General features: G+C 39.9%; 1 protein-coding gene across 13 annotated transcripts in view; it reads left to right on the top strand.

The window, feature by feature from the left end:
• FOXN3 (forkhead box N3) overlaps positions 1-19,763 on the top strand; it is a 304,684-nt gene extending 284,921 nt beyond the window's left edge. For all 13 annotated transcript variants that reach the window (XM_065593507.1, XM_005285379.4, XM_065593505.1 and 10 more), the window contains 2 exons: positions 703-811; positions 15,621-19,763. In XM_065593507.1, coding sequence (XP_065449579.1) covers positions 703-811; positions 15,621-16,170 — 659 coding nt within the window. In that variant the 3' untranslated portion in view covers positions 16,171-19,763. The remainder of the gene's footprint in view (positions 1-702; positions 812-15,620) is intronic.
• Positions 19,764-20,541: the final 778 nt, after the last annotated feature.

The raw sequence follows: 20,541 nt of genomic DNA, 5'->3' as shown, positions 1-20,541 counted from the left end.
AAAAATATATCCCTGAAATCCTCCCTCTCTCATTTTACTTCAGAATAGCAATGGTAGACGTCACGCAAGTGTGACGAAAAGTACTTACTTCCAGTACAAAACCTTGTGGGCCAAAGCCACAGACTGGAATACAGCTGAATTACAAATCCCTAAAAATCCAAAAAAACTTTGTGGTTCAAATAGTCAGCATTGTATAATGACGTGTCCTAGTCTTTTCTTGAATAGGATAGAACCCAACGAAGATGGAAGATCACTGAACAAATAGTGTTCAATGATAAAAAGTTCTGATTTACGGATATAATGGCTTATAATATGGCTTGTATTTTGGTTACAATATGTTCTTCCTAAAGTATTTGCCATTTTTGCCTTAGATAAATTTTATCTCTGTAATTGCAATGTTACCTAAATTTTCCTATGTTTACTGTAGGATGTTGTGTAAGGAATTGTCTATGGCAATTAAAAAATTTAAGGGTGACCTCTGTGAACCAAGTTAAATTAAATATTTTGCAATCTTTACTTAGCATATAGAATAATGTGAATAGCACTTTAATGTTAACTATGAACAAAGGTTTTTGTGAAGATTTTAAAGGTGAGCGCTGTATTAGACATTCTTATTTAACATTGTCTAAATTTATTTTGAAGAGCTTAATATCAAAAGTGCTGCTTAAAATTTTTTCTAAATGTTTAAAAATTTTCTTTTAGTTCCCCCTGGAGTGATACAAAATGGAGCTCGTGTTCTGAGTAGAGGAATGTTCCCAGGAGTTAGGCCATTGCCAATCAACCCTATTGGAAGCATGGCTGCTGCAGTAAGGTAAGGGTATATAGGTACAGAACCAGCGTTAAAGAAAGTAATTATTAGACAATAGATATACTCTGGATATGCAAGATTTGTCGTCAAAAGTCTTGACACTTGTTTTTATTTCTGAGATTAGATGAGAGGACGTAGTGGGCTTTTTAATTTTGTTTTTAGTACATGTCCTCCTGGATCACCATTCTATGTCTGACAAGTGTCTCATGAGCGACTATCTGTTGCACCCTGGCTTCTCTGAAAAGCGGGATTGTACATTCATCAATGGATTTGAGGTTATGGTGACAGCTTAGTGCTGTCAGCAATTTTTCTCGCTAAAAGCATTCTGTTGTGTTTCCATTTATAACAAAATGGGGGGAGGGATAGCTCAGTGGTTTGAGCATTGGCCTGCTAAACCCAGGGTTGTGAGTTCAATCCTTGAGGGGACCACTTGGGGATCTGGGGCAAAATCAGTACTTGGTCCTGCTAGTGAAGGCAGGGGGCTGGACTTGATGACCTTTAAAGGTCCCTTCCAGTTCTAGGAGATGGGATATCTCCATTAATTATTATTATTTTTATTATTATAACAAAAAATATTTAGCCTAAATCTTTTCCTAGAGTTAAATATCAGACACCAGAATATCGATTATAATACTTAAACAAATTCTGAGGGTACGTAAACATTATAGCTATAATTATTAACTTTGTGATGTACAATCTGAAGTCCTTTTAGTGCACAGTCCACTTGCAAGAGTATTTTGAAATGTTCAAGAATAGAATGTTGTTTTTAAGCCATGAAATTAGGACTGTATCCTTCAGAAGGGAGGACAATATAAGATACTTAAGAAAAGTCCGGTAATACTGAGGGCTCTGATTCAATGGTTTGCTTTACTTAGTGAAAGCTAACTCCACTTGAGACAACAGAGTTACACCATGGAAGAATTTGTCCAGGTGTGTCACTATTGTCCTTCTCTTCCAGTGTTCTCAGTATCTGCAAAAAATGCTTCAACTGTGTACCAATTGGGTGCCCTGGGTGCTGATTCTGGTTTGGAGAGGACCATTCAGGCTACATCATCTGCTCTCACGGTTCTCAGCCAGAGGTTACAAGTCTATAAAGGAAAATACTGTGATTACTACTAGATCAGGGGTTCTCAAATTTCATTGCACCGCAACCTCTTCTGACAACAAAAATTATAATGTGACCCCAGGAGGGGGGCCCTGCCGCCATGGGCGGGAGGGCCAAAGGCTTCAGCCCCCGGTGGGGGAGCCTGTAACCTGAGCCCCACCGCCCAGGGACAAAGCCCTTGGGCTTCTTTTGACCCTGCCCAGTGCAGGTCGGGATTCGGCTTCAGTCCTGGGTCGCAGCACGTCTTAACACCAGCCCTGGCAAACCCATTAAAATGGGGTCACAATCCACAGTTTGTGAACCACTGTACTAGCTTAATTCATTATAATGCCTCAGTTGTTTGTGCCTTTCCATAGTCAGTGCTTCTGGAAGTTCTCTTTATATCCAGACCCTTAGGTGTAGTTCATCTAACCAACAGCTGGAGGCAGAGTACCTGAGACATGCACAGAGGCAGAGGCGGCTCTATGTGTTTTGCCGCCCCAAGCATGGCAGTCAGGCGGCTTTCGGTGACGCGCCTGCAGGCGGTCCGCTGGTCATGCCGATTCGGCGGCATGCCTGCGGGAGGTCCGCCGGTGCCACGCCTTCAGCATCCCCGCCGCCGAATTGCTGCCGAATCCTCGGGACCGGCAGACCTCCCGCAGGCATGCCGCTGAAGGCAGCCTGACTGCTGCCCTCACAGCGACCGGCAGGCCGCCCCCCACGGCTTGCCGCCCCAGGCACGCGCTTGCTGTGCTGGTGCCTGGAGCCGCTCCTGCACAGAGGGGAAGATATTAATTCAATAATAACCTATGGCTGTTTATGAGCTGTTGTTAAACCACATCTTTTCATCTGCTATGCTGAATGAGGCATCAACCAGAAATACAGAGGGTTTCCCTCTGTCTGCACCTGTTAAAGGTCTACCCTATCCAGCAATGGCAGCCCACACATCTTCCAGCAGTGATGCCACTGGCTGTCAGCCAGAGCCTGTGTTCTGCTCCAGGGGGGATCATAGAGCCATGGGATTAGTTATTAATAATATTCTTTTAAGACATAGAATCCAGTCTAAATGGTGAGGAAGGACAAGAATGGCTGTTCCGGAGCTCATCCTCCCCCTCAACTTATGGCTATCGTTTGAGCGACACAGATATTATTTCAGAATCAGAGGAAGCTTTGTGGGGGAAAAGGGGATATCTCCATAGAAACATGTTCCCCATCCCCCCCACCTCCCACACCACCACTTGAAGACTTCCATAGTTTTGCCATGCTATGCAGGGCAGCATATAGCTTAAATTTTTTGTTATCAGAGAGGCTCACCACCTGCAGTCCCCCTGCTGTTCCTGCTTCCAGCAGGTGGAATAGTGTCTTTACCCTGTTGAATGGTAATGAAGAATAAAGAGTTTGGGCGTGGGAGGGGGCTTGGCAAGGGTTGGGGCATGGGAGGGGTTTCGTGGTGCCGGATCCAGGAGGCGCTCACCTCGGGCGGCTCCCTGGAAGCAACGACATATCTCTGCTGCTCCTAGGCGGAGGCGCAGCCAGGCAGTTCTGCACACTGCCTCCACATGCAGGCGCCACCCTGGCAGCTCCCATTGGCTGCGGTTCCCAGCCAATGGGAGCTGCAGAGCCAGCGCTTGGGGCGGGGGCAGAGCACGGAGCCTCCATGGCAGTTCCTTCGCCTAGGAGCAGCAGGGACATGTTGCAGTTTCTAGGGAGCCACGCAGAACCAGGTAGGGAGCCCGCCGGCCCCACCCCAACCGGATTTTTAATGGAGATATCAGAAATGCCGGTTTCTAGAGCTTTACAGTTGGTAAAGTCCCGGATAACACAGCTTTTACTGTATTGATAACGGGAGCTTCAGTCTAGCAGACAAAGGTATAAAAAGTTGAAACTAGACAAATTTACAGTGGAAATAAAGCACAGTTTTTTAATTATGGAGGGAATTCATCACAATCCTTGCTAAATTGTTGCAGAGGTTGATTTTCTGTCACTGGCAATTTTTAAGTCAAGATTGGATGTTTTTTTCTAAAATATATGCTTTGGTTTAAACAGGACTTAATTCAGGAATGTCCTATAGTCTGTTAAACAGGAGGTTAAACTGGGTGATCATAGCATCATGATTTGGTCTTAGAATCTATGAAATTCTATCTTAAGAAAATGACACCAGTATTCTAAGACCCTAGAATAGCTACAGATTCTAAACAATGATATGGAGTAGAGGTCTAAAATTATGTGCTTCTGTTGGCTCTTAAATGATGTGTGGTTATTCCTGGCTGCCCCAATGGCTATAGGTTCTGTTGCCTATTTAGTTATCCTGAAAAGTGAGGAAATGCCATTTGTTTGTAATAGCTTGATCTCAACACAACTATGGTTTGCATCATGAGAAAGTATGATACGTGTCCCTAAATTCCAGTGCATGTATTTAATCCTTTTGTTTTAGGATAGTCTGGATTATTCACAGATGCAGATTTTGTATTTCTCTTTTACATCATATCTGTTCAGCACTGTGAGAGCTAATTAGGATCAGAGACTTTAAAAAAAAAAAAAAGGAGGGGAGGGGGACCTGAAGATACTTTATTGAAGTACCAAAAAGAACCAATGGCTTGTCTATCTGATATGACGGAGATCACCCCATCCTCTCTGGAAGAGAAGAGCCTTCATGAAGGATCCACTGGACTGTAAAGCACAGAAAAGCCTGAGGGGAATGTTCATGGTTTCAAGGATGTTCTTTCACCCCGTAACTTGTGCACCTTTTGTATCCACATGGGCTAATCTGTCGATGCCTTTTTGGTGTTGAAATGCCCAATACCAAATACCCCACTACAGGTTCAGTATGACAGCTACCTTTTAGAGAGTGGCTATTACCTGCCCAGGCTTTGGTTATTCAGTCCAAAACTGCATTATCTTTCTTTGCTGCCATATCAAATGACACACGTGCTATCGATGTCTGTGCAGTCATAGCATATATTTGGCTACAGTCACCACATGATCTCTCTTGGCATGACAGTTTTCAGGTTTTTCCTTCCTGGTTGACTTTTGTTTTGTTATTTCCTTTCTACAACCTAACTACTGTAGATCCCTTTGTATTATTTCTCTGTCTGCACTTAAGTTTGCAGATCTAAACAGTTTAGACTTATCTGTGACATACTTTGGCTGGCTGAAGGATACAGCTAAGCAAATATTTGATAGAATGGGTTGATCACAAGGAGGTAAGACTTTCAGCAAATTAGCCTGTTGTTTGGGCAGCCGTTAGCATCAGGTTATAGTCACAAAAAGTTAGGATTTGTGTTGCCATTGCAATTGCAGCTGGATAATTGATTATTCAAGATCCTTTCTGTGGAAGAGGACAAAACCTAACTAAGCATTGACCTAACATGTTGAAATCACTTTGGCTTCTGATGTATTACCTCGCACCAATTCCATCCAATTGAGCAATTTACTGAACTGTGGCTTTTTAATGTGGGAAGTGAATGGGTTGCAGTGTTTCCCAGTTCTACACAATCTACCATCTACTTGCTTACTTTTCCCTGCAGGAAGAACAAATTAGGAAACGATCTCACATAATCACTTCACCTTTTGTATACAAAATAAGGTGCGACTCAATAGAATTGTTTGAATAAAATACCCTATTGAAAAATATTGAAATCAAGACAAATCCACCACTTTACATGAATAAAGATTAGCCATTGAGGAGACAGTCATTATGTTGTAGTGCATTTGGTTTAAATCTCATAAATAGATCTTTTGTTCCAGACTGATCTGTAAATGGAAAAAAGCATCCTATGCTATTTTAGTTTATGAATCATCGTCTGTTGCTAAATCCCCACAACAGAATGTAGCTGGATGTGTTTTGACAGTAGTTCTTATTTACTTTATTCACACCACTTTTAGCTTGTTTGCCACCACTATTTTCCACGTTGTGGCTGACAAGTCAAGGAGCCAGCAGAAAATAGCTGGGTGAAATATGATACCAATGCTGCTCAGAATGTAGGATGTTTTAAAATGTCTCCAATATGGAAATCATTGTATTATTCAATTTTAGTGTACCCCAGCACTGTGGCATCATCTGAGCACACTTAAAAAACAAGCACAGTGACATTCTGGCCTCCAGGCACATACTTTCATTTAACGTCTTTGTAAACAGAAAAATCAAGTCACACCTTAGGCAATGGCTTGACTGATAGATTAACCTCTGACTACCTGAAGAAGCAAGTCCTGTAGTCTGTGACACATACACCCCCACCTCCTTCCATTGAAATGTCCAGCCTAAAATCCTCATGAGAGCACATTTTAGGGCCTGTTAGTAGAAGCACCTCCTCAGTCAAGATAATGTATAGGGAGAGATGTTCTATTCTAGGTAATTAGGTCCCTCATCATCATACTAGCTCTTACATACACCTCTACCCCGATATAACGCTGTCCTCGGGAGCAAAAAAATCTTACCGCGTTATAGGTGAAACCGCATTATATCAAACTTGCTTTGATCTGCTGGAGTGCGCAGCTTCCCCTCCTCTGCCCCCCCCCCCCCCCCAGGCACTGCTTAACCGTGTTATATCCAAATTTGTGTTATATCAGGGTAGAGGTGTAGTGCATTTCCTCAGTAGATATCGGAGTGCTTTACAAAGGAGATCAGTATCATTATTCCTATTGTACAGCTGTAAATCTTTACTGGGTACAGCCAATGCCTAGAATGGCACGTGGAAGGTGATGGGAAAGAAGAGCAGAGCATGGAATGTGGGTGTGATGCACACGCGCTGCCTCTCTCCACTAAGTAGACATCTGCTGCATTCTGCAGTAGCTACAGTTCCCAAGGAGCTGTCTTCATTCTGTAATTGTTTGTATTTAAAAAAATGATTGCATTAGTTCCCTTTTGATGCGTCAGTTGCATTTGGGCACGGCTCCATGGACTAAGTATTGGATGTATTGGGTTAAGACCAGATGTATTGGGTTAAATCCTTAACTGGTGTAAATTGGCATCTCTGAAGTCAAATGGAGCTATGTTAGTTTATGTTGGCTGGAGTTCTGGCCCATTATGTGGAAGAGACCCTGGAATTATGCAGCATTGTCTCCTGACCGTTACAGTCAGTACAGTCTCCCTTGTGGTGTTTGTGTAATTACATACAAAATTCATTTTATTATACTCTGCCCCAAAATGTTCAATGTGCTGCAAATTTTTGTGTGCTGTAGAAGTTATTAGGGGAAGCTGGAGGTTTGGGCTGTTGGGTAAGGGACAATTGGGGCCTAGGTCATCCAGGAAGATGTGGGGAGGCTGTGGATTTTGGTATGTAGAGGGCAACTGAGGAGGCTTTTTGTTCTGGGAAGGGAATGCATCTTTTCTTTACCTTCCCAGATTGGGTAGAGGAAGAGGTGGGGAGATAGTGGTTTGATTACTTCATTGCCCACCTCAGTCTCTTAACAGAAACCTCTTCCCAGTTTCTGCCACTACTTCCAACAACAATAGATAATGGTGCTCCAGATAAAATGGTCAGCGGTGGAATGGCTAAGTAATGGGGTGGATAACCCAGCAGTAGGGCAAAAAGGGTTAAAGGTTTGCTCTGAAGAGAGGAACTGAAACCATCCTACAGCAGCAGTCAGGAATATCAAGCCTGGAGGGAATGAAGCAGGCTTCAGAGCTGGGTTGCCCTAACACAGGGGGATTGTGGGTCTAAGGTGGAGAGGACCTAAAGGACTTGGGATGAGCAGCCTTGAACTGGTAACCTGAGGAGCAGTCAATCATGGGGAAGTAGCTTGAACTGTATTTGCTGTCTTTCTCTTTATTTGTTTGTTAATACAATCAAACACCAGGATAGGGTCAAGTTTTGACCCTATGGAGTGTGCGTAGACGGCTTGCAGCAGGTAGGAAAGTCAGCAACTTTCATTTAACTGTTATGAGTTAAAACCCCACTGATATGAATAAAAGCTCTTGTTTCAGGCTGCTTGCAGACTCAGGCAAACTTTGCTGTATCAGTTAGGCCTGGTTCACATGATGAAGATTATCTGAACAACCAAAAGGACCTAGAGCCCAAACCTAGTTTGCCTGTGAAGTCAAACATAGCAGTAAGGAATGGTGTCTCTGTTTCACATGCTGGTTTGTTTTATTTGTATATTTATTTATTTGCCTTTCTGAATCAGTCATTCAAGCAATAATAACTAAATAAACAGAAATAAACTTAGTATGCAGCATCGATACCAAGACATAAGCAGAGTTATGAACCCAGACCATCATGTAGGTTGTCTGTGTAAAGGACCTGGAATGTATTTCCATATAGATGTTCTTAATTTTATTGTTTATTACTAGAACAATCTGTTCTAAAAAAGAATCCAGGTTGCACTGCAGGCCCATTTCCTGCTATATTATGCATGGTGAGTTATTTTGTGGAGCTGAAGGAGGTGTTCCTTTTACGAAAATATTTGACGGCTGAGTTTAACTTGCCTTCTTCTCCAAAGTGAAAAGGACCACATTTGTTTTAACTCTAAATCTGATATTGATACAGATAAAGCATTCTTTTTGTGAGGACAATTTAGATTTTCATAAAGCCTTTGACAAGGTCCGTCACCAAAGGCTCTTATCAAAGTAAGCTGTCATGGGATAAGAGGGAAGGTCCTCTCTGGATCAGTAACTGGTTAAAAGATAGAAAACAAAGGGTAGGAATAAATGGTCAGTTTTCACAATAGGGAAAGGTAAATAGTGGTGTGCCCCAGGGGTCTGTGTTGGGACAAGTCCTATTCAACATATTTATAAATGATCTGGAAAAAATGAATAAGCAGTGAGGTGGCAAAATTTGCAGATGATACAAAACTACTCAAGATGGTTAAGTCCAAAGCAGACTGCAAAGAGTTACAAAGGGATCTCAAAAAACTGGGTGACCGAGCAACAAAATGGCAGATGAAATTCAATGTTGATAAATGCAAAGTAATGCACATGAGAAAACATCCCAACAATACATAGAAAATGATGCGGTCTAAATTAGCTGTTACCACTCAAGAAAGAGATCTTAGAATCATCCTGGATAGTTCTCTAAAAACATCCACTCAATGTGCAGCGGCAGTCACTAACAATGTTAGGAACCATTAGAAGGGCAGATAATAAGACACAAAATATCATATTGCCTCTATATAAATCCATGGTATGCCCACATCTTGAATACTGCATGCAGATCTGGTCACCCAATCTCAAAAAATATATATTGGAATAGGAAAAGGTACAGAAAAGGGCAACAAAAATGATATGGGTTATGGAACAGCTTCCATATGAGGAGAGATTAATCAGACTGGGACTTTTCATCTTGGTAAAGAGACGACTAAGGAAGGATATGATAGAGGTCTATAAAATCATGATTGGTGTGGAGAAAATAAATAAGGAAGTGTTATTTACTCCTCATAATACAAGAACTAAGGGTCACCCAATGAAATTAATAAGCAGCAGGTTTAAAACAAATAAAGGAAGTATTTCTTCTCACAATGCACAGTCAATTTGTGGAACACATTGCTAGAGGATATTGTGAAGACCAAGAATATAACAGGGTTCAAAAAAGAACTAGGTAAGGTCATCGAGGATAGGTCTATCAATGGCTCTTAACCAGGATGGGCAGGGATGAAAAACCATGCTGTGAAGTGTCCCTAGCCTCTGTTTGCCAGAAGCTGGGAATGGGTGACAGGGGATGGATCACTTGGTGATTAACTGTTCTGTTCATTCCCTCTGAAACACTTGGCATTGGCCACTGATGGAAGACCAGATACTGGGCTAGATGGACCATTGGTCTGACCCAGTATGGCCATTCTTATGTTTGTTAATGGATCATTACATGATTCATATTTGCCGTAGTCCTTTGCATGTTTGTTGTTATGATGTAAAATCTCCCTGTGAGAGTTTGTCAATAGTGTAACTGACTTACCAGTGTTGACTTCTATTCAGTAACTTCTGGATAGATAGACCCCTGCAAATCTGTGGGTATCTACAGAACATTTTTGCGGATCGGATACGGATGCACCGTTTTGTATCTGCGCAAGGCTCTATGGATAGGGTCAGATCAGTCATCATAGAAGTGAGCCCTACTTATTTTTAATTTGCTTTCTTGTTGTCCTGTACAGTGCTATTTGAATGACAATTCCACCAACCTGGAAAGTAACCTGTGACTTTCTTGCAGTGTTGTTTATTATATGGGTTATAGCAAACCTGGAAACTTCCAATGTCCAGAAGAAAAATTGACATGCCCTGGTTTCTCTCGTTCATTTAAGTGGGATACTCTCTGAGATTCTAAAACTCCCACTTACAAGTGCATAACGTGTTTCATTCAGAAGAATCCAAAAACAATTAAACTGATATTCCAACTATATACAGAGTTCACTTCAGCCACCAGTAAAATGCAGCCATCTGAGGGGTGGAATGTAGCTGGTGTTTAGAAGCAGAACTACCCAGCAGTTAGGGACAGGACGTGAATAATACCATATCCAGTAGAAATCACTAGAGGAATTCAAATAGGCAAAATCTATTTACCACTATTGGAATTTGGCCAGGATGCTTGAGCAAACACCTTGTATGCTTGCCAAAAAAAAAAAAAGCACCTTGAGATCTTTAATGGCCTTCAATGGTTTCGATTTCAGTTTTGTCTCTTCTAGAAGATGACCCCCTGATAGGTGGGACCCACTAACACCATGCTGGGGAAATAATTTCATTACTGACTTGCAGAGAGGAGATCCACCCACTGTAGACTCCATCCTGGTCCCATTGTATCAGTAACAAACCTTTTATTGATTTTCAATGAGAATGGAATCAGACGTTAAAATGGCCATCCCTATTTCTGGCAACACCCCAGGTGCTCTGACTATGGTCTAGTCAAATTTAATTATTTTTTCTTTTTTTTTTTAAAAAATCTTTACACTGTAGCTATGGATTTATAAATCTTAAGTGTTTTCAAATCTAGTTAAGGTCCGTCAGAAGAACAAAATATTTCAGTGCCAGAAGGATGAAAAGCAACCAAGCACTTCCCAGTGGTCTGTGCTACAAGCTAGAGATTTGGCATGAAACAACTTGAAAAGTGCCAGTTACTAGAAAATCTGGATGAACTTCTGGGGAATTTTAAAAATGTGGGGCATTGATTTTTAGTAGTATTTTTCATCACTGTGATGATGAGTTTAGCATTGTTAAATATTGTCTAATCTCCCCTTTTGAAAAAAGCACATTAGGCAAAATGTGGTGGGTTTTTTTTGTTTGTTTTGTTTTGTTAATGCTTCAGTGGTAGAGAGGGTTGTGTTTAGAGGCCTTCTGATACAAAGAATGTATATATGGAGATTGTGTATGTGTCTTGTTTTTTGATTGAATAGGCCAGGCACACAACACTATTTTCCTGGCATTTATAAACACTGAATGACTGACAGGTGTTATCATTTAAGTCTTGAACAGAAATGCACTCAGTGGGGGCGGGGAGGGGAGCAGTCAAGACCAGTGAGGGATTGTGTCACCACTGCTCTGAAATCTTGGGTTCCTTATGATGCCTTGCTGTTGAATCGCCCAACCTAGGCTGCTTACAACCAGTCTACCAACATGCAGGTCACACCCGAGTGTCTGCATGCTAGACAGTCCTGGTTCAGCATCTCTGACCCCAGCAACCTGTCTACTGCCCCACTCTGGTTTCCAGCAGACTCCAACACACTCCCAGTCCCAAATTTTCCCAAAACCATGTGCTCTGCAATGTCCTGCCCTCTCTGGACAGTTCAGTAAAATAATATGGTTCATTTGCTCCTTTAAAGAGAGAAAACACACCAGTTTGCCACATCAACTGGAGCTGACATTCACTTTAGTACAAACACAGCAGTGTTGGCTTAGATTAATAGTAAAACAAGTTTATTAACGAAAGAGGATGGGATTTTGAGTTCAAGTATGAGAGATAAAGTTTAGAATGGTTAAAAGCAAATAAAAGTGAAAACTCACATCTAAAAGTCTTAATCTAGAAAGATTTGGTTTGAGGCTTTGTTCAAGATAGCCTTTCTCACCCACAGTCTTCCAGCAAAATGGTGACCCTCTGCTTGTTCAGGATCTCTTCCAGAGGCCCAGAGGTGCTGGTGCCTTGATCATTTTAGGTGAAAGAGATCACTTGGGGTTTTCTGCCCCTTTCTTTTTATAGTCCATCGAACCTCTGAAATGGATTCTTCTGAAAGTTACCTCTCAAAATAAAGTTATTTCAAGTTGTGAGGAAGGTGATATGTAGACTGCCGATGAAGGAGGCTCCATGCTCTTCCCCACCACACACACACTTTTGTTTGCTGAAATGCAAATTGTTGTGTTTCCTGCCATCTACTCCCCCTGCTGTCTTGAAGATCCTGTTTACTATTTATAAGTAAATTGAGGTAAACACACGTGTCTTTGTTTAGGAGAGACTTGTATAACGACTTTTGCCTACACAGGGCTGTCTGGTTTTGAACACGTGTTAATAACATCATACGGGGGAATAAATAACTTTACATATAATGCTGCTATATACTGTTCACCATGATATTATTGACCAGCGAGTTATTAGTTTTCAAATGATACCTCACAAGGCATATTGTGTACAAATATTATTATAATATGGTGTAGGGTGTGAATACAGAGGTGCTTTGGCTCACACCCAGTATTACACTATTTGTTTTCTTAGCAAATGTATGACTCCATAACAGTAATACAAAGAATTAGGTCTTGGAAGTGCCTCAGAAGTGTATATTCAATGGAAATGGATTAGATATTATTTTAATTCCATTCATTATATTAAACTGCTAACATCAAGTATAGGGAAGTCTTCACATCTCGTGTATTTGAGCTATTGCTTTAAGGTAAAAATCATTTGTTTACTTTTGGATACATAATATCTGATCTTCTTGAAGATCCTAAAACATTCCATCTGTTTCACTCATTTTCATTTCTGCTAGTATCCTTGCCAATTGTCTCCTTGACCTGCTATCTCTCTCTTTTATTTTCTTAAGCAGGACTGGTTGGAAAACTTTGAAAATTTCAAAATATTAAAGAAGAACAGAAAATATTTTCTGTAGCAAAAGTTATTCATTTCCTGATCAGCCCTATCCCTTATGCTTTCCATTCTGTGATCCTTGGTCTATTCCCTCCTTTCTTCCCATTTCTCTAATACTTTTTCTTTCTTGCACCTTTCTGTGGACCACCTTCTTTTTCTTTTTCTTCTTTCCATTTTTTGTGGTCATTCGGTTACCAATGGGAACTTATCTCTTCATAGTAGTTTACCTTCCCTCTATAATCCTAGACTACGTAGCATTTTTTTATACTTACTCAAAATTCTAATCCGTTTGCAAAGTCATTGCGTCTTTACTCCAAATTGTAGCCCATCTGTGTCAGAAGAAACACCAGAGTCTGCTCAGTGCACTCAAGGGGCAAATTAGCAGTTTTTAGGGAGATGTTGCTGCTCTTTTCTGTGGAGTTGTTGCTTTTTTATTTAATGGTCATTCAAAACAAACTATGCCATGATTTAATAATAGGAAGGTCCATTAAAAACCTTGTTTACCTACCATCTAGTTAATAAATATACTGTTTGATTTCCCACCTATTGTGTCCAGTGTTTGTTTCCTTGGAGCAAGAATTTGTCGCTGAATTTATGCTGAAGATTAGTAGCATGCAATGTTTATTGAGCCACATTGCTCAGACTATTAGCTGCCTGGTAAAATCATGTAACTTTAATTTTATGCTAATTTATGATAATTTTGATCATCTTTACATGTAAATTTAGCTTAAAAGTGAAGAATTTGTCATTTAAAATGTATCCCATGCTTCCTTTTTAATGAATGATTTTAAGGAGTTGGTTATAAATTCACCTTACAACTACTTTAGTATGGATGATTTCTTCCTTTAAGCATTTGGCATCCTCTAACGACAACCCCTGCAGTGGCAAACCATCTCAAAGTAAATGCAGCTGGCTTGCTGCACAATCATGAATGACGCTGCATTTAGTTATTAATAATTGAAGGAGCTTTGTCTCTTCCTGCTGAGTCCTGTATATAATTCATGGATCATAAACCTACTCCTAAAATCTAGGAAAAATTAAATTTTATTGAGCAAGAGAGGCTGGTGAGAGACTTTATTTGCTGATAACTAGACCTTGTATTTACATTTTTTCCCCAAAATAGTCTAACTAGAAAATTTAGAATGACTAATTAGCCATCTTCCAGCTTTGTGGTGGTGTTGGACTTGAAACTCTATTTCCTAATTCAACAGAATAAGATAGATCTTAGACAAAAGTTTTCTTTCATTTCTAGCCGTTGTTTGTTCTGTTAGATATATGGAAACTGTGACTTTATGCACAGCTCATCCCATACTCTTGGGAAATGGATAACACTGTCCTGTTTTCGGTAAAGAAACAAGTTCCAGAAGGCAAGTCCATTCCCTGGAAACCTGAACCACTTCCCCATAATTTACTTGAAATGGAGAGGGGAACAGTTTGTCTGATTTGGCAGGGTGCTATTCCTCTTAACATTCCTTTTGAGAAACCTTTACATTCAGGACACTCCTAGGAAGTCACTTATCCAGCGTTGGCTTGAAAGACTGGCAACATTGAATTATGTGAAGGTGGCAAGACTTGATTTTAAAAGCAGTTTATCAAGTGATACTGAAAACAGACTAGTATTTTTCTCGTTAGTAATTAGGAGCCTGAAGAATGAGTCCCGAGCATTGTCCTCCCCCATTTTGCTTAGTGGAAGTTGAGGGCACTTGTGCAGGATTAAGCCCTGCTTTAACAGACTTGCTGAATGGGGGACACGTTCTTTTCCCATGTAAATCAACAGCAGAACTGCCATTGACTTCACTGGTGTGCAAACGAGCTCTAGTGGTTATACGTTATACTGAAGTAGCACCCAAAGGCCTCAATCAGAATTGGGGTCCCACTGTGCTAAGTACTGTACAGATATATAGGAAGGAAGACATTATCCCAAATGGTGCCTTGTAGCACACAAGCAGAGTTTTTTCTTCTTATTTTTCTTCTTATTACTGTTCTTAAAATATTTTGTCGATCACTTATGTCAATAGATATTAAGATTGACAGTGCTGAGGATGCCCCTCTTCTTTTGATATAGTCAGAATAAATGTTGATTCTCTTTCTTAATGTGTTTATGGTCCAAAAAGTGACAGTGAAATGGCACCTGGTTATTGTACATCTCTGCTCACTGTGCCACAGTGCCTAGTCAGAAGCCACAGCAGTTTAACTTATTGACAGAACAAGGCGTTCTCTACTGTCAGAATCACATAGCTGGGGAAAACAAACACACATCTGTCTCCAAACCTGCTAGCAAGTTTCTGATTCCAGCCTTTGGTAGTACTAATATATAAAGGAAAGGAGGAGTTAAATTTCCAGGTCACCGAACTGTCATTTCTATCTGTTTGAAAAACAGTGGTGTGATTTTGTTTGTTTGTTTATAAACATAAATTAGATAGTTTTATTGATGAAGGATAAATATGAACTGTCGGAATGTCAATTTTTGTGACTGTACCACTCACTCCTGTCAGTCTGTTTTGAATTGTTGTATTTTATGTATGAGGCCCAATACAAAGATGATTGAATTTGATAGAAAGGCTCCCACTGATTGAGTTAATGGGGCTTTGGATCAGGCATAGAATGATCATTACTTTTGGTAGCCATATTGATCAGTTATCTGTCCATTGACTCCATGATTGTTGCATTTCACCTTAGAGCAGCATTATGTGTACATGGTTTCTAAGGATATTTCATATCATTTTAACAGGAATGGACTAGCAAACTGCCGGATGAGGACAGAAAGTGAACAGTCGTGTGGCTCTCCAGTCGTTAGTGGGGACCCAAAGGAGGATCACAACTATAGCAGTGCCAAATCTTCCAACCACAGGAGCACTTCACCTGCTAGTGACTCTGTTTCCTCTTCCTCTGCTGATGACCATTATGAATTTGCTACTAAAGGCAGCCAAGACAGCAGCGAAGGGAGTGAAGTTAGCTTCCAGAGCCACGAGAGCCATAGTGAAACAGAAGAGGAGGACAAAAAGCAAAACCGAAAGGAGACCAAGGACTCTTTAGCTGACAGTGGGTATGCATCCCAGCACAAGAAAAGGCAACATTTACTGAAGGCGAAAAAAGTACCAAGTGACACACTGCCTCTTAAAAAGAGACGTACGGAAAAGCCCCCAGAGAGTGACGATGAGGAGATGAAAGAAGCAGCTGGATCACTCCTGCATTTAGCGGGAATTCGCTCCTGTTTGAATAACATCACCAATCGGACGGCAAAGGGGCAGAAAGAGCAAAAGGAAACCACAAAAAATTAGAACAAATCATTGATTTGTTTGAACTTACAAAATTTTGTTTCAGCACGTCAGGTGAATTCTAATGATTTGTGGCAATATCAGCATTTTTTGTTTTGTTTTTGTTTTTTGTTTTTTTCTTTTTTTGGACCCTTAAGATTTTTATTTTTAAAGGAGATTGAAGCCATAGAACTCATACTGACACTCAGCTAATTTACAAAAGCTTTTCATTACCTGAAGACACAAAGTAAAAAAGCCAAAATCACCATTGCTTTCTCCAGCTTGTCAGAAATGCATGGTTGAATACGCAGTGACATCAACATTATTGTGACGGGAGTACAATTCGGCCCTTGGAAATCCCTCTGATACCTAGAAGAAATGTGCATAATTCAGTAATCATTCAGGCCTGGCCCTTAGGTTAAAAAAAAATGGCCTTACAATTGGGTTTATAAGTGAATGTTAATAAAGAGATTTGGAGGAGGCATGGAGTCCTCAACACCAAACCAAGAACCAGTGGCAGTTGGATACAGTTGTGCCATAGAAGTCTTTGGACAGCCACTGGAGGCAATTGCGCATACAGTAATGCATTATTAGTGCTCCCTGTACTATATGTGGCTCATAATGTGAAGACTGATAACTTTAAGTTGTGGAAAATTTGAACTATGTATGCAACGGGTTTCAGTGAAATAATGAGAAGAAATGGTTGGGGGGGGGGAGAGGGAATTGTTAATGGTATTGTTAATCATTGAATTCTGTCTTCTATATTAAATTAAAAGAATGTTCAAAAAGCCATAAGCCTGAAGATTGGCACTGCGTGCAAAAAATAATAATAATTATAATAATAATATGGAAAACAAGCTATGTCTTCTAAACTGCCTGAGTGAAAAGCAATCAAGTCTAAGAAATTACAGTAGATATTACGGAAGTAAGTAAATCAGAATATTTTTCTGTGGATCAAAAATATTTGGTCTAACTGGGGAAAAAATGCTACAAAACCTGCCATTAGTATTATGCTGTATTTAAAACAAAAAAAAACAGAAACAAGAAAAGCATATTAATGGACAAGAAAATAGAGTACAACAAAGAGCTCCTATACTGCCCTCAAAATTGAGTATGCAGTTAATGTCAGTCAGGATTCATCTGTGCAAAAACATCAGATTTCCAGATCCAACCAGCGTAGCCAGCAGAAAATTCTGATCCACATTGCATGGATTTGGGGGAGGGGAAATTAAAAACAACAACTTTTTTTTTTATTCAAAGATAACAAAGTTCTTGTAAGGTAAATAATGTATTTAGCATGAAGCATGAATTATTTTCATATAAATATAGAAAATAGAGAAAAAGGCTATGCCTCTAATTTTTAAGCCCTTAGGCTTAGAGTCTGTTTTATTTTTTTTTTGTTTTTTTTTGTTTGTTTTTTGTTTTGTTTTTTTGAAGCAGGTGTTTAAGGTTTAACCTTCTTCAGGGACAAACACTGACTGTTGGGGAACTTACTCTGCAATATTAAAAATATCTTCACACTCTGGTAGGGCTTGGATGGTTGAATTATACTGCCTTGTCTGCACATTCAGCCCCCTCTCCCTACTTCTGTTTATAAAAAAAAAAAAAAAAGTATGTCCTTTCTCTGCCTGTACATGTGTAACATGATGCAATAATTTGAGGGCAAATTTAGTAGTGAGTGTGTATGATAGAATCAAGAGAATAATGGGAGCTTAATTGAGGAAAATAATTCGGATTTGGTTCAGGGATAGGTATGTCAGTGAATAGCTTTGCTAATTTGCCATGAAAAGAAATGAAGTTAGTAAAGAGCCTTATTGATGGTGATCAGAGATATAGCACAGGGTTAGAGGAAGCGATTCAGGTATAGTTGTGCTACTCTCCTGAAAATGTTGATAATTAGATTGGAATTCCCTGGAAGTGGGGGGGAAGCTGTGAAGAAAATACAATCTCTCCCACCCCAATTTGTGAATTTGGCATTGAAATCATCTACACTAAGAAAATCTGAGAGGCAAAAGGAACATTACAGGGACTGAAAATCCCCATCATTTCATAAAGTAAAATTATCTGTCTTCTTTAAAAACTTGAGGCCACCATATTTATCCTTGGTGTAGCTGTTTTAATCCACAGAATTACATGAGGAAGGAGGATAGCCCATGAACAGGAAGCTATAGAGGGATATGATCGCCTACCCAGTGGAGTAAAATAAAAATTGCACCATGAGGCATTTGGGTTTTTCATTTGGTTTAGGAAGTGAAAGGATTGTGCAGTGGATTACTATGGTCTGTCAATATTGCTATGCTCAATGGGTGTTCTGTTGTATAGAAAACATACTACAGCACAAGGGCGCAGCACCAAAATTTATTTCTTTTCTTCTGATTTGCCTAAGTGTGTATCAGGACTCAAGACCCTGATTATATTGTGAATTGAATAATAGTCCATGGGCTGGATGAGTCTGGGAGAACTTCAAGCAGCGTAGATTGAGATGGTGGGAGACAAAGATGGTTTAACCCTTGCACTCAAGGTGATCTGGGTCCACTGGGTGCAGGGTTGGTCCCCAGGTGTAAGTTAGAACCCTACCAACTGCTGCTGTCACGTACACTGGTTACCAGCAGCCCTGAGAAGCAAAAACCCAGAGCTTAGGGGTCAGTGCAGCATAGAGGTGCACCAGCCATATTGCTTCCTCTGGGTAGAGTCCCTTCATGACTGCACTGGGGTCCTTCTCCTGTTGGCGGATATGCCAGCTCTGCAGCCAGAATCCGCTGATAGTGCCACACAACAACTGCACCAGAAAATCTGGCCTCTTGTGTTTCATGGTCTTCTGGGAAGAGTAACTGCAAATGAAAATGCATTAACTTGCCCCAAAAGCCATTGTAATACACGCTTGTGCATATGTTGTTCCATCCCACCAGTCTGATTAATATTAAATACAATTAAGAGTAAAATTTAATGGCATCAAGTAAATTTAAAGCAATGGCTTACTCCCCACCTTCACCAGAGAAAATGACATGGTGACATACTAGTGGGCAAAAACTGCTCTCAGTCACAAAACTAATTCCAGAGTAACTTTACTGACTAGAATAGTTACTCCAGACTTATACCAGTGTAACCTGAGATAAGTATCTGTTCCATAAGTACTATTTTCTAATTTGGCTACTTATATGTATTTATCACTAGTGTTATCCACCCAAGAAAACAGTCTTGTACATAAATACCTAATTAGGCAGGTTGTCTTAAAATACATTATTTCTGTAAGACTTCAATAACTCCTTTATGGACTTGCTGGTATATTTAAATATCGGCAGGTGCAATTTGTAGCTTCTAGGCTGGCCTACTGGGAAGATGTCAATAGGCTGTGTTTTATAAAATACTTTCAGGACCCATTAAAAGAGAGGAACCAGAAGTTTGGTTATGTACTAATGCCCCCTGTAGACTATTCAAGAAGGGCATAAAGTATATGTGATTAAAACAATCTATTGTTGTAAGTTTAAAAAATATTTTGTCCAGAATTCCTATACTTATAACTGGTGACATTCAGTACATAACTACAGATTGGTATGTTTAAAAAAAAAAATAATACTTGCAAGCCACCTTTTAAAACATGCAATTTGTGCCTGATTGAGCACAGTAACTTCTTCAGAATTGGACTTGGTTCCATCAGTTAAATATTCATTTATCTACATAGGTGTGTTCTTTGTACATTGGATTGGAAGGACTGTTTAAGGTCTGTCCAGTCTATTATGTAACCAAACATTATAGAGCCAATACAATGCATGTTCGTAAATACTCTCAAGAATTAAATAAACAAATAAATAAATAAAAATACATTGCCGACGCCTCAGTGCAATTGTCACGATTCTTAAAATCCTGCCAAAACTAACTGGTAATTGGATCATATTATGGACTTCAGCATTTGCCAGACTGTTTTTCTGACAAAGCCATTTTTGAGGAAGAACTCCTAAAATCTCTAAACATCTATTTTTCCCCACTCTAGTATTTTAAAAAATCTTTCAAAATTAATATTCCTCAAAGCTGGTATGAAAAAGATATTAGGGCAGCAGACTATCAATGGCAAGTTACAGACCTGAGAAGATTTTTTTAAGGGTGGTTTATAATTAACAAACAAATCCTTTCATTTTACAATGTTCATTTTGGAGGGAGAAACATTTGTAAGCCAGAGCGAATGCCACAAATAGATTCTGTTAAAGTCTGCAAGTGTAAAGGAATCAACCATTCATTGCTTGTGTGCTGCAAAATATTTGATGTTCTTTTGTAAAATCATTTTGATGAAGTTTTGCCTTTTAAAAATGCTAAGCACAGGTCTTGAGCAGCTTTGCTATTTCATCAAATGTATCTTCCTAAAAAATGAAGCTTGATTGTGATCTCACAAGTGTTGAA

The sequence above is a fragment of the Chrysemys picta genome, chromosome 4 (genome assembly GCF_011386835.1).
Source record: "Chrysemys picta bellii isolate R12L10 chromosome 4, ASM1138683v2, whole genome shotgun sequence".
Classification (NCBI taxonomy): domain Eukaryota; kingdom Metazoa; phylum Chordata; order Testudines; family Emydidae; genus Chrysemys; species Chrysemys picta.
This window is presented reverse-complemented; position numbering and strand designations above follow the sequence as displayed.